Source organism: Lichenostomus cassidix, chromosome 11, assembly GCF_008360975.1.
Source record: "Lichenostomus cassidix isolate B80296 chromosome 11, HeHo_3.0, whole genome shotgun sequence".
Taxonomy (NCBI): domain Eukaryota; kingdom Metazoa; phylum Chordata; class Aves; order Passeriformes; family Meliphagidae; genus Lichenostomus; species Lichenostomus cassidix.
The window spans coordinates 170,748-184,207 of record NC_139492.1 but is presented as its reverse complement, the minus strand read 5'-3'; the positions used below and the strand labels follow the sequence as shown (position 1 = coordinate 184,207).

Here is a 13,460-nt window from a genome sequence, read left to right as displayed (position 1 = left end):
GGAAGCGACTTGGCCCCTTCGGCCCCGGAACTGCGGGCGCGAGCGGCGGGACCCGCCCGGCCCCGCCGGGGGAGCGCGCGGCGCCGGGACCGCCCCGCGCCTGACGTCATCAGGGACTGCCACGGTGCAAACGCAGCTCACCTCGTAAGAGCAGTCTCGCGGGTGCTTCCGCCAAGAAAAGTAGTGCGAGTGCCAGTCTTTTCCGTCCTGCCATCGGCGGTGCCGCACCACCCTCTCACCATCCCCGCCCCGTTCCCGCCGAGTCTGGCGCGACCGCGCTCCCTCCCGCAATCGGGAGAGCCCGCGGGGTCGCGGGGACCGAGCGGGTGCGCGGATCCCTCCGCCTGCGGTATCGGTGCTGCGGCCGCGCCGCCGCCATTTTGAATGCCCGACGCTGTTCGCCGCTGCTGCTGCAGGGACCGGCCTGGTGAGTGGGACCGACCCGGGCCTCCGCTGCCCAGGCTGGGCATCCCCTGACCCTCGGGTTCTGTCGCCTGGGGGCCCGCGAGTCTTGGTGCGTCTCTGCCCCAAGCTCCGCGGCTGGGCCTTTGCTACTCTGTCCGCGAGGCCGCCCGGTGCCCTCTCTGCCAGCGCCGCTGCCTCCGCTCGGCGGTCCGGCCCGCTTTGAACTCCGTCCTGCGCCCTGGGGCCGTTCCATGCCCACCCTGGCTGTTTCCTGCCGGGAAGACGGCGGTGCGAGTTCTGTCTCTGCCCCCGTTCCCGGGGCTTTGGGGCAGCACGCGGCTAAAGCGCGAGCGCATACCTCAGGAGCTGGTTCGTGCTGTGGCTCGGTGCCTTCTTGGGAGCAACCGGGACCTGTGCTCGTCCTTCCATCGGTATATTATTGCCTGGGCTGCACAAGCGCTCCGAGCGTTACAGCGTGTGCAATACTTACTGTTCATGAGTTTTAACGGAAGCAGATGTTCGATCTCCCTAAAGGTATTTGTAGTGAGCTGCTGACGGCTGGTATGTAAGGGCGCCTTCAAGTCCTTTCTTCAAGGCTGGTTGAGTTCTTCTCGAATTACAAAGTAGCTTGTAATTTATTTTATAGTAGACATTGTTTTTAAAGTGATCAGGTGAAACAGGTATGTGTTTTATTATGATGTAAATGATGTGTAAAAACGCTGAGCGACAAATTTCAGTTTCTGATGCTTGAAATGTTAATGGGACAGCACAGAGTCCCAGTGGAGCACCTTTGGAAGGGTGACATGTCACATGTGTGGCCTAAAGGGGTTTGGTCCGTAGTGGCTTAAACAGAGTAAAATATATGTGTATTTTGCCCTGTAAATGCAGGGAATTCCTTTAGGGATATCCCTAGCATCCTCCATTTAAAATGCCAGAGAAATTTGTGCTATTTCATTTTTCCCTTTTTTTCTGTTTCACTTCTGTGTCATAGAGCACAACAGCATTTTTTACCCATTTCCCTGCTACCAGTCCTCTAAACTATACGTGGTATTTTTTTCGTTTGTTTGTTTACATATCTCTAAAATATACGTGGTATTTTTTCATTTATTTGTTTGCATATCGCATTCTGTTGCCAAATGCTTTCTTTTGTTTACTCGTGTGTACTTTGATTTTTGGCACAGGATTTGAAAACTTATTGGGTACTTTAGAGCTCAGTGAAGGCAGGAGATGTTGTGATCTTTTTCCTGAGGAGGTTGGTGTGAACCCTTCCATTCTTCTGTGCTGGGTGAAGGAGGGGAAAGATATTTAAATTCCTGTTTCTTGAGAAGGGAAAAATAAGTCTTGGGTGATAGTTTTGTGAAGGGATACAGCTTTTGTGTTTCCAGTGTGTAAGATAATTTTCAGATTTCCTCCTTTTATGATAAAAAAAAATCATCCCTTTTTGTTTTGCTTTTCTTTTCTGTTCCCGTGAGTGCTGATCTGTTTTCCTAAAGGTGGCATGGTAGAGATGGAGGGATCCTGTAGTACCTTTGAAGTGTCCTGTGAGAGATTAAGAGATACAAAAATGTACTCATTCTTGGTACCTCCTTTGTGTACAGCATTTTGCAGTGCATCACTATACAGTGGGGTTAGTGAGTGTGTCAGGCCATGGTGTGAGAAGGTTGTGGACAGCTGGCTGTTCTCAGGCACACAGAGCCCACCCTGGTTAGTGCAGTTTAGGTTTGGAATGTCAGCTTTCCAAGTGTGAGGGCTCATGGAAATCTTAACTGCTGCTAAAGCTGATGGCACTCAGTAAAGCTGCTTGTGCCTCTCCAGTGTGAATATTTGTATTTGTGAGTTGGCAGTGTGTAACTTCAGGGGATGATCTCTTAATATTCTTTAATGACAGAGCAAACTCTTCTGAATGCAGGTTATGCTAATTTGTTCTAGATGATAGTCAACTGTTCTCTGGGGAAAAGGGTCTGCTCTTCCATAGTAGCAGCATTACTTCAGTTCAGGGGAGTTTTGGAGTTAATAAGTACATATATGATGAGACTGTAACTTGAAAAACACAGGTACAGTAATGTGAGTACGAGTGAATCGGCTGATATCACAGGTGCAATCTGTACCTGCTGTTTGGCAGAAATGCTACAGGTTAAATCAAAGATTAGAACTTCCTAGGGCATAGCTGAAGTTACGTGGCATGTGGTAAAGTTAATATTAATGAATGTAAAAATGTGGCATCTGGCATTAGCTAGGACAAAGAAAGGTGTGGGTTTTTTGTGACAAAGTTGTAGCTTTTTTTTATTATTTAAAATTTAAATTTGCAGCATGGTGAACAGGAAGTAAAATAGGCATATTACCTCATATACTAAAATTGTGAGGAAATTAGAAGCAGGTGATAAATACAAAGGTAATGAGGTCAGTAGTGATTGAAATATTGAAACAGAAGCTAGAAAATCTGGAATTCTGCTTGCGTCTATATGCTGATCAGCTATATAGCTGTGCTAATTCTTCTTCCTACATTTTTTTAGTTTCTAAAAGAAAGGAAATATTTATTTTGGTTTTTTGACAGTTGTTGAGGTTAATGTTTGTACTGATTGGGAGCTCAGTGTGTCTTTGTGTCTTTCGAAGGCAGTTCAGGAGTTGCCGGGTTTGGTGTATGTGCACAGTTGTGCAGGAATGGGAGCCTCATCTGATGTGCTGAGTTGTGCTCTGGGACCGTGCCCCAGGCAGCAAAGAGTAGGAAGGGGTCTGCAGTTGTTTGGCAGTGGGATTGGGTGGGATCTGTGCAACGTCTCAGTCTCTGTCCAGCCCCTCCTTTTCCGCTCAGCCCTTGAGCAGCAACTGTGCCTTGCATCTTGAATACTGTTGTGCTGCATTTCTTGTTGATGGGTTTTTTTTTCCTTTCAGTTTATCTGGAAGTGGGACCATCTCTTCTTCTGAGACTATTTTTAAGCTCTTTTTTGGGGTATTTTTTTCTTATTTGACCTCCCCTGCTCTCCTCCAGCTGTTTCTGTGTAAACCAAAGTGTAACTCTGATGCCTTTTCTTACGAGAATGCATTTTGAAGCCCCCTACTGAGTTAATTTCCTTCTGATTTTCTGATGTTGCTTTCTTGTTCTCTGTTGTATTCAGTAACTTTTTCTTGTGAGAGATTGTTCCACTTCACGTTACATAGTTAGTTGCTCTTGCTCTCAACTTTTTGTGTTGTCTTTGCCCTTTTTGATGATGATGGTGCTCCTTGCTTTGGTGTTAATTATAGAATTATTTATAATAATTGAATATTTCCTATTTTCTGTATCAATATTGATAATACTAGACCATATACCAATATCTTTGCTTTTGTTCACAGCTTTCTCTCTACTTGGAGGGTATATTTCTGGTTTTATTGCTAATACATTTTTCTTTTAAAGTGTCTGATAGAAGTGGGAAGCCTACTGGTAGAAGTGTGGAGTTAAGGCCATCAGTGTTGGGCGTCAACATTGCAGTTACTCCTTTAATGAAGTCCAGCCAGATCCTCTGCTCTTGTGTGTACTAGGCTGCATTCAGTTGTACCAAAGCAAGTAGGGGAGTTCTGCTATTAATTTCAGTTGGTAGTTGGATCGGGCTTTAGTTGTGTAACTTCCCAAAAGCTGTGGTTGCTCGAGGAGTATGATTGCTTACACATGTGTTGGGGTAGAACAACTGGAGTTGTGTATTTTAGATGTGTTTGAAATGTATGCTGCTTCAGGCTTGGGGTGTTTTCTAGACAGAACCAAGCTCTGAAATGCTGTTAACAGGAAATCTGTAACTTGGTGTGTACAACTGAAAATTCAGACCATTTCCCCAAGCAGTAGACCTCTTCTGTGAATAATTTCATTAACTTTGATGGCCTTCATGTCCTCATGTTTTCAGAATTCAAAGCTAAATAATAATGGAGTGTTAAAATGTTGAATGTCTGATAATTTGTCCCAAAGAAGTTTTAAAGCAACTGTTAATTCTTCTAATTATATTGTTTTAGAGACACATTAGATACTTTAGATATAAGCTAACATTTGTAAAGTTACCAGAGGGCATGTTCTCAACTCAGCATTTAAGGACTATCCTTTGTCTTTACACTTCAATACCTGATAGAGGAATATAGCTTTGCTGAAGCACTTCAGCGTATTCAAGGTGGATTTTGGTAATACTAGGTGCATGTTGTAAATATAAAAGGTGACCCATCATATTTGATTGTGACTGTATTCTAAGAGAGGCTTCTGGTAAAGTTGTTTACTCAAATATTTTTGGTACAATGGCCTGTTGATCAAAATCTTTAACTTAGAAATGTGACAAGCTTCACTAGTAATTGACCATAAAAGAGGAGAAAATAGTGATTTATCAGCATCATTTAAATGAAAGCTAAATGTTTTAGTACACGGAGATTTTTGGTTTTTTTTTTTTTAAACTTTGAGATAGTAGGAATGAGTTACATAGAGAATGCCTTTTTATTGGTTCAGGGGAAGGAGTTTGAATAGCAAAGGGAGGAGAATCATTGAGGTGATACCTTTCCTAGTCTCTGGATTGCATTAAAAAAACTGGAATTCTTTTTTCTAAGGAACTTAAAAACCAGCCCCCTATATGACTTGAGCTAATCTGAGTTAGGTATCTGACTCTCACAAGCTTTGATCTTGATAGTAGGTTCTTCTGAGGAGCAGGGCTTTTGAAATGAGAAGGGGGAAAAGATCTGAGTAAGTGGAAGAGTTCTGCTTGCAATCCTACCAGATATCGTAAATTTTAACTAGTAGGGTCTTTTCGAGTCTTCAGGGATCATCTCTGATTTCTGGAGCTTGTAGTTAACAAAGAAATGGCTGAAGGAAACTCGTGCTCTAAACCCAAGGAGGAAATAGGTTAACTACTTCTAAAAACTGCCTTGTTGTTTATGTTAATGTGCAAAGAATAAAAAAATGTGTCTGTAGTGGTGAAAAACGTTAACTAATCCTGAAGAACAAGATTTGCTGCTTCAAGGAAATTCTAAGGAACATTTAGCTAAAGTGAAATTCCACTGGTTGCTGTAGCTAGATGATGTGGTTGTCCTCCCATTGCTACATTAAAGGTCTGTTGGCATTATAATAGGCTTTGGAATTGCTGAGACTAGGTAAATGTTAATCTCTTCTAGAATATTTCTGAATTTAAGTGTTCTCATGTCCAGAGTTTCTTTTCATTTGTAGTATCTACTGCTTACGCTTACTTGAAATGTCTGAAATTCAAAACTGAGATGAGATTTCCAATGTATTAGCATGCAGAAGAATCTTAGTCACTGAAGGCAAAGAACAGGTACCTGATGCAAGAATTTTGGGTATTAAGAGAATGCTTTCTTGTGTAGGGGAAAAAACACAATATGCTACTTTGCATGGGAATTGCATTGTATTGAAATACTGAAAGAATGCGCACAAGTAGGGCTCAAACTTCAAGGATAAACATGTAAGGTAATTTGTGAGAAGAAGACAGTGTTTTACCTAGACAGGTGCAAAACTTTTGGTATGGGATGGATTCAAAGGTATATTCTAAAAAAAAAAAGCTGAATGATTTGATACTGACTGAAAGGAAAGACTACGCAGTCGCAGCACAAGGACAGAAGTTCTGAATATTGGAAAATAAATCTCAGTTTGTCTTTTGTCCTTGATGTTGTCTTCCATGAGAGCAATTCTGAATTGTTCTGTTCTCATCAGGCAGGAAGTGTGTGTGAGATACAGTTGCTCTTAGGCAGTCCTTCAGGTTAGACGGTGTCTGCGTAACTGTGTGTTAGTTGTTACACAAGTGAGAACAGAAATTGGCTCTTGTGTCTTATTCAACAATTCTTTGCTTTCTGAAATGCTGTTTTTTGCTTGCTTTCCTATGGTTGTGAAATGAGGAGGAGAAATAATCTTTACAGTGTGCCTTGCAAATTCTTTATTTATGCAAGGGCATTTGTAAATACTGACTATTCATTTTGTTCAGTATCTGAATGATGTTCAGGTGAAATCCAACTAGATCTTCAGTTTGTTTTCATTGTACCTGCCTTCTTGGTGAGATAGGAAGTTCTGCCTAAACACTAGAGAAGGACACGAAAAAAATATTCATAGAAAGCTGTACTTCATACATGTAGTAACATTATTCAATTCTGCTTTTCCATTGACTAGAACTGTTTAGGCAGTCTGTCCTTTTATAGTCCACGGCCAATCTTAAGATGCTGAAGCCTTTCATGGGCATACCTACAGAAAGTTTTTGTCCCCTGGCAAGGAAATGAGTGGGCTGGCAAGTCACAGGTTGCAGATACCAGTGTTCAGGAGTTTATAAGCCTTCAGATACAGAGTGGGAATAAAACAACTTGCAGTATCAAAACAATTTGTTGGCAAACCTCTGTTTGTTTGCAGATTATGTTTTAGTGTTTCAAAAACTTTCTTAAAAATGCTTTCTTTAAAATAAACATGTCAGTCATGGTTGTAATAGCCACTACTTATCTTCTCACAAACAGCAAAGTTCTAGATAAGCTTAACTAGGGTGCGGAGCCATAGCATAAGTGTGGATTCATTCTGGAATGAACTCTTCACCTCTTTTTCAGTCCATCTGAGGTCTCCCAAAGCCACATGTTCTCACTGCTGCCTGTCTGCACAAGCCAGACTGATGTGTCTGAGGACTGCTTTTGGGAGGAAAGGGGCAAGCTGTTTTTTGCATGCACAGGTTGCTTCATGTGGTGCACTGTCCTTGCAATGCCAGTGTGAGCCCGGTGGAAGGATTGGACTCGCCTTTTTCATCATGAGCCTGCACATGAGTGATCTTAGTGATTATAAAATTAATGCCTGTAGACTGCAGAGGAATATTCCTGCAGTAGTGCTTTTACCCGTATAACTTCTGCCCAATTTTCCAACAGGAGCGTGGCTTATCAAAATCAGTTTAGTATAATGTGATATATGTGTGTAGTAGGTGAGTCCAGGCTTAAAAATTCAGCACTTAACACAGACAGTTGCCACCTAGGAAAGAGATTTTTGAGTTTATGATACTGTTGTGAAAAACACAAGCTGAGCACTTTGCAGCAATCAGAACTCTGCAGAATGTTACCAGTTATAAGGAAAATAATATTGAGCAAAAAAGAAGGCGTTTTATATCAATACATCACTAGCACATCTACCTCTTAAGTGCTGCATGCAGCATTTTGCTTTTCTTTCCCTTCAGAAAGGATGCAGGACTGTATTATGTGCAGGCATGGCAGCAAAGGTAGTGGTCGTGGAAGGGCTTGTCCTGGAGATGGATTTCTTACTTCCCTGTGACTATTTCTGTTATGTTTGTTAGTGCAGCATGAGTGCATAGCAACCATTAATTTATTCATACCACAGTAAAGTGAGGAAGTGTTGTGAATTCACATGGAGAGACAAGACGAGAGTAAGGATTAATGTGTCCAGTAGTCTTAATCCTACATATGTCAGCATTTTGGAACAGAGTTTCCTTATACAAGAACAATACCTCTACTCTTCCATTTTCACAACTGAATATTTTGTGTCTCTGTAAATTCAAACTTCTTTAAGTATGAAGATGGGGAACTTAAATATGAGGACTCTACATGGTTTGGCTGAAGAGGCCTAGTGTATGTATGAGTTTATAATCGAGACTCAGAGCTGCCTTCAGTTGGATTACTGTAAGGCCACCTTTATTTGTTGTACATGCATCTCTCTCTGCTTTTCTGCAAGCAAAGTACTTCCCTGTTAACTCTGGCTGAATCCCAGCCTCTCTGTTCTGTCATACCACATAAGCCAGTTAGTGCAGCACCTGAATGCACATCTTTTTCTGATATGGCAATGCTCAAAATGTATGACACAGTGTTTAGGGAGAATGGTGACCTAGACAAAATTTGTAGCAGACTGGCATGGCAACTTTTTACGAGTTGGTGTGATATGTTTTACCACAAGGGCTCAGCTCTGTTCACAGCCTGGCGTGGAGGAAACAAGTCTGTAAAGAGGCTTGTAGAGTCTGAGCTCCCCGAAAGTCAGAAGTGAGCTTTCGCTAGCATGAACTAAAAAGTTGAACTGTTGAACCTAAATCCTAAAGTTTGGATTCTGTTTGACAGCCACTTCCCTCTTAACAGGTACTTGGCAGACTAAATTGCTCTCTGGGTCAGTTGGCTCTATCAGTATTCCATCTGATGAGGTGAAACTACTCTGAGTGTTCTTGTATGCACCTTTCATATAGGTGCGGCCCGACAGTAATGTCTGTTTCAGAAAGGGTTGTTCTGCTTGGGGTGTAAAAAAAGGATGATTTAAATTTGACTTATTTTTTATATAACAGGATTATCTGAAATATCCTCACACCTAGGATTGCTCTTTCACTTGCTTTTCTGCTGACTTCCACACTTCTAAGAAGGAAGTGTATAGCACAGGTTAGCAGGACTTTTGAAGCATGGCCATCGGAAGCATTTATATGAAATCCTGTGCAAGTTATTAAACAGAGTTGTGTTTTAGAAAATTTCTATCCCAAGTTGTCGTCTTTCTGGCATCAGTTCTCTTTGAAGCCTGGCTTTTCTGGAGAGAGGCAGATGATGTGAATATCATCTACATGAGAATATGCATGTGCCTTGCAGAGAGCTGTTTCTGGCTGTTTCAGGTGAGGAGCCATGTTATGTTCATTTGACAGCTAGCTCGAACTGGAGCAATTCCCATTTCTTATGTTCTGGAGGAGCAAATGTGAGGTACAGTGAAGTGTTTGGGTTCTGAAGTTTACTCTTAACTCTTACTCTGGGTTAAGAGTAAACTTCAGAACCCAAACACTTCACTGTACCTCACATTTGCTCTTCCAGAACAAATGAAGTAGCCTCCATTTTCTTCATTCTTATACTTACCTAGTTATAGAGTGAAAAAGAAAAAACAATACGCTGAAGTATGAGAACGTTATGAAGCCTTTGGAGACAGTACAAGTTTTACAGACCTCTTTCTTCTCTCAGAGGATGCCAGCCCCCATCAGACTGCGGGAGTTGATCCGGACCATCCGGACAGCAAGAACCCAGGCAGAAGAGCGTGAGATGATCCAAAAGGAATGTGCTGCTATCCGGTCATCCTTCCGAGAGGAAGATAACACATACCGATGCAGAAATGTGGCAAAGCTGCTGTATATGCACATGCTGGGATATCCTGCGCATTTTGGACAGGTAGGTTAGAATTCAGTGCCTTCTGTGCATATGCCAGTCTGTTTTCTGTGTTTTGGGCACATTGACTTGTTCAGGGCATTCCTAGGTACAAACAGTTTTGTTGTCCTTTGGGATGGTTTGAGGTCTGTTTTCATGTATGTTCTGAACCTATATGAGGTAGTTTTGACTTTGTTAGTGAAATTTGCTGTTCAGGGACTTACATATTTTGCTTTGAAACTTGGGGTTAGTCTGGTTTTGCAATACTGTCTCCTCCTTGCTATCCATGTTTCTGCAGGGCAGTAGTGATTAAACCCGAGTCCAAAATACAGGGATATTTTTAGATTGGTTCAAAACAGAACTTTGGAGTTCTGTCTCTGATGAAAAAATACCACATACTTCCAAGGACGTTCTATGCCCTTTTCCTTCTAAAGCAATGTATTTGAGGCAGAAAAGAGTTGATCTGTTCCTGGCAATCAGAAGTTGGTGTTCCTTATCTTCACCTTATCCTCACATCTTAGTGAGGTGATGTGGTGAATGCAGGTATGGGTTTTCCATCTTGTGGCTTACTTTTGATGTGCTATTTTTGACAAATTTTAGAAAATGGAGACAGGAAGATGGAAGCTCTTGATCTACAAAATGTTCGTCAGGTTAGCTTTGCTTAGTCTTCGGGGCATAGTTGGTTCTTTGCTTAGAAGTCAGTAAGTGTCCTGTTAGTAGTAATCTAACCTAGGTCTTCCATAAAGCTAAAGTCAAATTGTTGTATCTGTTCAAGTACCTTCATGTCTTGTGTGTTAATCCATTTGTGTATAAATTATAATACATCTCAAAGAGTAAGCTCAAACCACTGAAATCAAACTGCCGATAGGGTTAGGGTTAGTGAGTCTGGGCTGTGCTATAGCATATGAAGTGCATAATCTTACTTCTGTATCATAGGACTCTTCTCTCAGGGTAATGAATTTTTGAAAAAGAGCTAGTGAATTTGTATATTACTCTGTTCTAAGCACGTTTCATAGCTAGGCTCCTTGGTCCAAGAGAGAAACTTCCTGTCACAAAAATTAAGGCTAAGTATCTTGGAGCCATAAGAATAATGAAAAGGTACAGATAAGTGTCATCTAGAATTTTGACATTTGGCCTATGTTAAGAACACATTCTAAATTTCATTCTTCTATCTTGTTACTCGAGTATTTAATCCCATGTAAGAAAGATTAGGTCAGATACCCAATAATTTTCTGTTTCTGCTTTTGTTAGTAATGGTAAATTCACTCTCAGTGAAAGAACGATAAAACAGATTATTTAATATCTGTTATTGCCAGGCTTGCTGCATCTCGAAAAGAAGTATCTATTCTCACTATTTTGGGAGAAGAATACTTTCTTCAGTGCCCTTGGTTCTCATGTAGTTTATCAGCTGCATTTTCAGGAAGGCATAGGGACCAATGCTGAGAAGGGGTTTTAACAAGTATTGTTCAAGTGAGTGAGTTAGAGACCTTTGCATGTCCTCAATACTTACTACTGGAAGGAATCTTTCAAGATGCTGCTGTTTTGTAGGAGTATAGTTTGTGTAAGCTGGGGACCTGTTGAGGACACGTACTGTTCCAGCAGTGGAGTCTTGCAGATATAAATCCTGCACTGTACACAGTAAGCTACTGAGAGTAACAAGATAAATACACAGGAAAGATGAAAAACAGGAGAGCCACAAGTGGTCTTAAAGCTGTGAGTGGTCTTAAAGCTGTAAACAGGCTGCAGCTAACAGTGTGAGTAACCAGGAGTGAATGATTGATCTACTTCTGTCCAAGCCCAGGATCCTCAATTTTGACCTGGGATATCTTGTTCGCAAGTATGAGAATGAGCACCATATTTAGCCAGTGCATGCTGATACACCCTGGATGGCATGCTGTCTCCTGAGCATGTGCAAAGGCCACTTGTGCAAGTTTAGAAGTTGTTGGACAGCCTGGACAAATGGTCAAATAACCTAATTATTGTCATTGTTTCTATTTGCAAGAAAATTCCGGTTGGAAGAGTGGCTATGTCAGTAAAAGTTGGATAAGTTGTAGTCTGGTTACATGCCAGTAGTATCTGTTACAGTAGTGATGTAGCAGATTTTAATTGTTGCTTTGAATGAAATGGATATAACATTATCAAGATTTTTTCCACTAATTAGACCTAGTAAGAGTTTCAGCTGATCACGTTTCTTTGTATTGGTGTGCGTGAATCCAGTTTGCATGTATTTATGTACAAGTGAAATGAGAACTCACCAGCCTTTCATGGGTTAAATTTCACTAATATCTTTTAATTTCAGAAGTACTAAAAATATATATTAGACTATCTGTTGCAGTCATCAGTTTTCTTATGTTCTTCCTCAGTCATTCTTCTTCTGCCTTTGTTGGCTCTTACCCTGTAGCTTAGATGTCATAAATTTTATGTTGCATTTTTGCAGAGGATTGTTAACCCAAGAAAGAAAGTTGTTTCAGAGGTGCATTATTCTCTTACAGAAAGCACTGGAAAGATGAGAGCTCGATATCTAGTGTTCTGTATATTATCTCTGGTTGATCTTGGCCATTTGTGCAAGTTGAGTTATCTTTGCAGAGGACTGGTCTTACTGTTCAGAGGTGTTTATTCGAGGTTTTCATCCCCTTTTAAACTCTCAAACTGAACTTGATTTCTTTCAAGTGTTTTCTTACCATTTTGTCACCCTTGCACTTGCTGGGCATTCACATGTGACGACAACTTGAACAGTTGATTGTGTGTTCTGATGCCATGTGGTTGTGAGAACTTGCCAGGACTAGGCCACAGCATTAAAGTCAACTTTAATTTTCTTAAGTTACTGTGCAACTTTACTCTCGTGATATATGTTTTTCTTGCATCTCACCTGTGTCTGTTGCCCTGTTCAAGCTTCCCTCTAGCTGGGGCCATGAATCCCTTTTCCTGACACCCTGTATCTTTGCTTGTGCATGCCGCCTTTACTATGGATCTGTTGCCAGCTGTGTCTTGACCCCTCCTCAGACCTATCATGTATGCTTACTTGCTGCCACAAGTAGTTTGTAAAGCAGACATACAGGAAGTTTTTGTGGGGGATAGATCTCTACTTTCCTATCTGGAAAGTAGACATAGATTATAGTTAATTATTTATCTGTTACAGAAAAATTTATTAGTGCATACTAATATCAGAATATCTCTGTGGTTGATGTTTTTTGTTTATTTTTCATTAAGAAGCTGTTAAATTTAAAAATGAGCTAGCAATTAAATTTTAAATTAGCAGAGTGCAAGTCAAAACTATGTATGTTGTCTTGGGCATCTCTTCTCTCCTATTGATCACAGTTGTCATTTCTACAGGGTGAAAGGGAAACCATTAGTGATTGGAATGCACATGATTTTAGTAAACTAAAGATGTTCCAGTAGAGATTAGAGAGAAGTGCGAAAACTTAACTGTCTCTGACCGTCTATATTTTACCTAGCTAGCAAGTTAGTTACAGATCATAATAAACAAAACCTGCTTTTAGAGTCATAGAATCCTAGAATGGTTTGGGTTGAAAGGTCATCTAGTTCTAGCTACAACAGGCAAGGATACCTTCTGCTAGTCCAAGTTGCTCCAAGCCCAGTCCAACCTGGCCTTGAACATATCCAGAAATGGCACAGCCACAGCTTCTCTGGACAACTGTGCCAGGGCCTCACCATGCTCACAGCGAAGAATTTCTTCCCAATATCTAACCTAAACCTGTCCCTTTTCCATTTGAAGTCATTACCTCTTGTTGTATCACTACATGTCCTTGTTTTGGCAACTTACAGAGCATTGATCCTCTCCCTGGTAGATAAATGGAACCTTTTAAGTATAGTTCAAAAGTTTCTGGTGCATATCAAATATGACACATGATCTAGATTTCCAAATCTTTACTATTTTGTTTTTAGTGATGGATCTTTCATCTCTATCAATATGTTATCATTTACTTCTGTGATCTGACATT

At 41.1% G+C, this 13,460-nt stretch overlaps 1 protein-coding gene across 2 annotated transcripts in view; it reads left to right on the top strand.

Annotated features, from left to right (window-relative positions):
- The first annotated feature begins 279 nt into the window (after positions 1-279).
- AP1G1 (adaptor related protein complex 1 subunit gamma 1) overlaps positions 280-13,460 on the top strand; it is a 35,954-nt gene continuing 22,773 nt past the window's right edge. Inside the window, exons 1-2 of one of the 2 annotated variants that reach the window (XM_085071238.1) lie at positions 280-427; positions 9,319-9,522. In XM_085071238.1, coding sequence (XP_084927364.1) covers positions 9,322-9,522 — 201 coding nt within the window. In that variant the 5' untranslated portion in view covers positions 280-427; positions 9,319-9,321. Of the gene's footprint in view, positions 428-920; positions 940-9,318; positions 9,523-13,460 lie in introns of those variants that run through there. The other variant, XM_085071237.1, reaches the window with a different exon arrangement.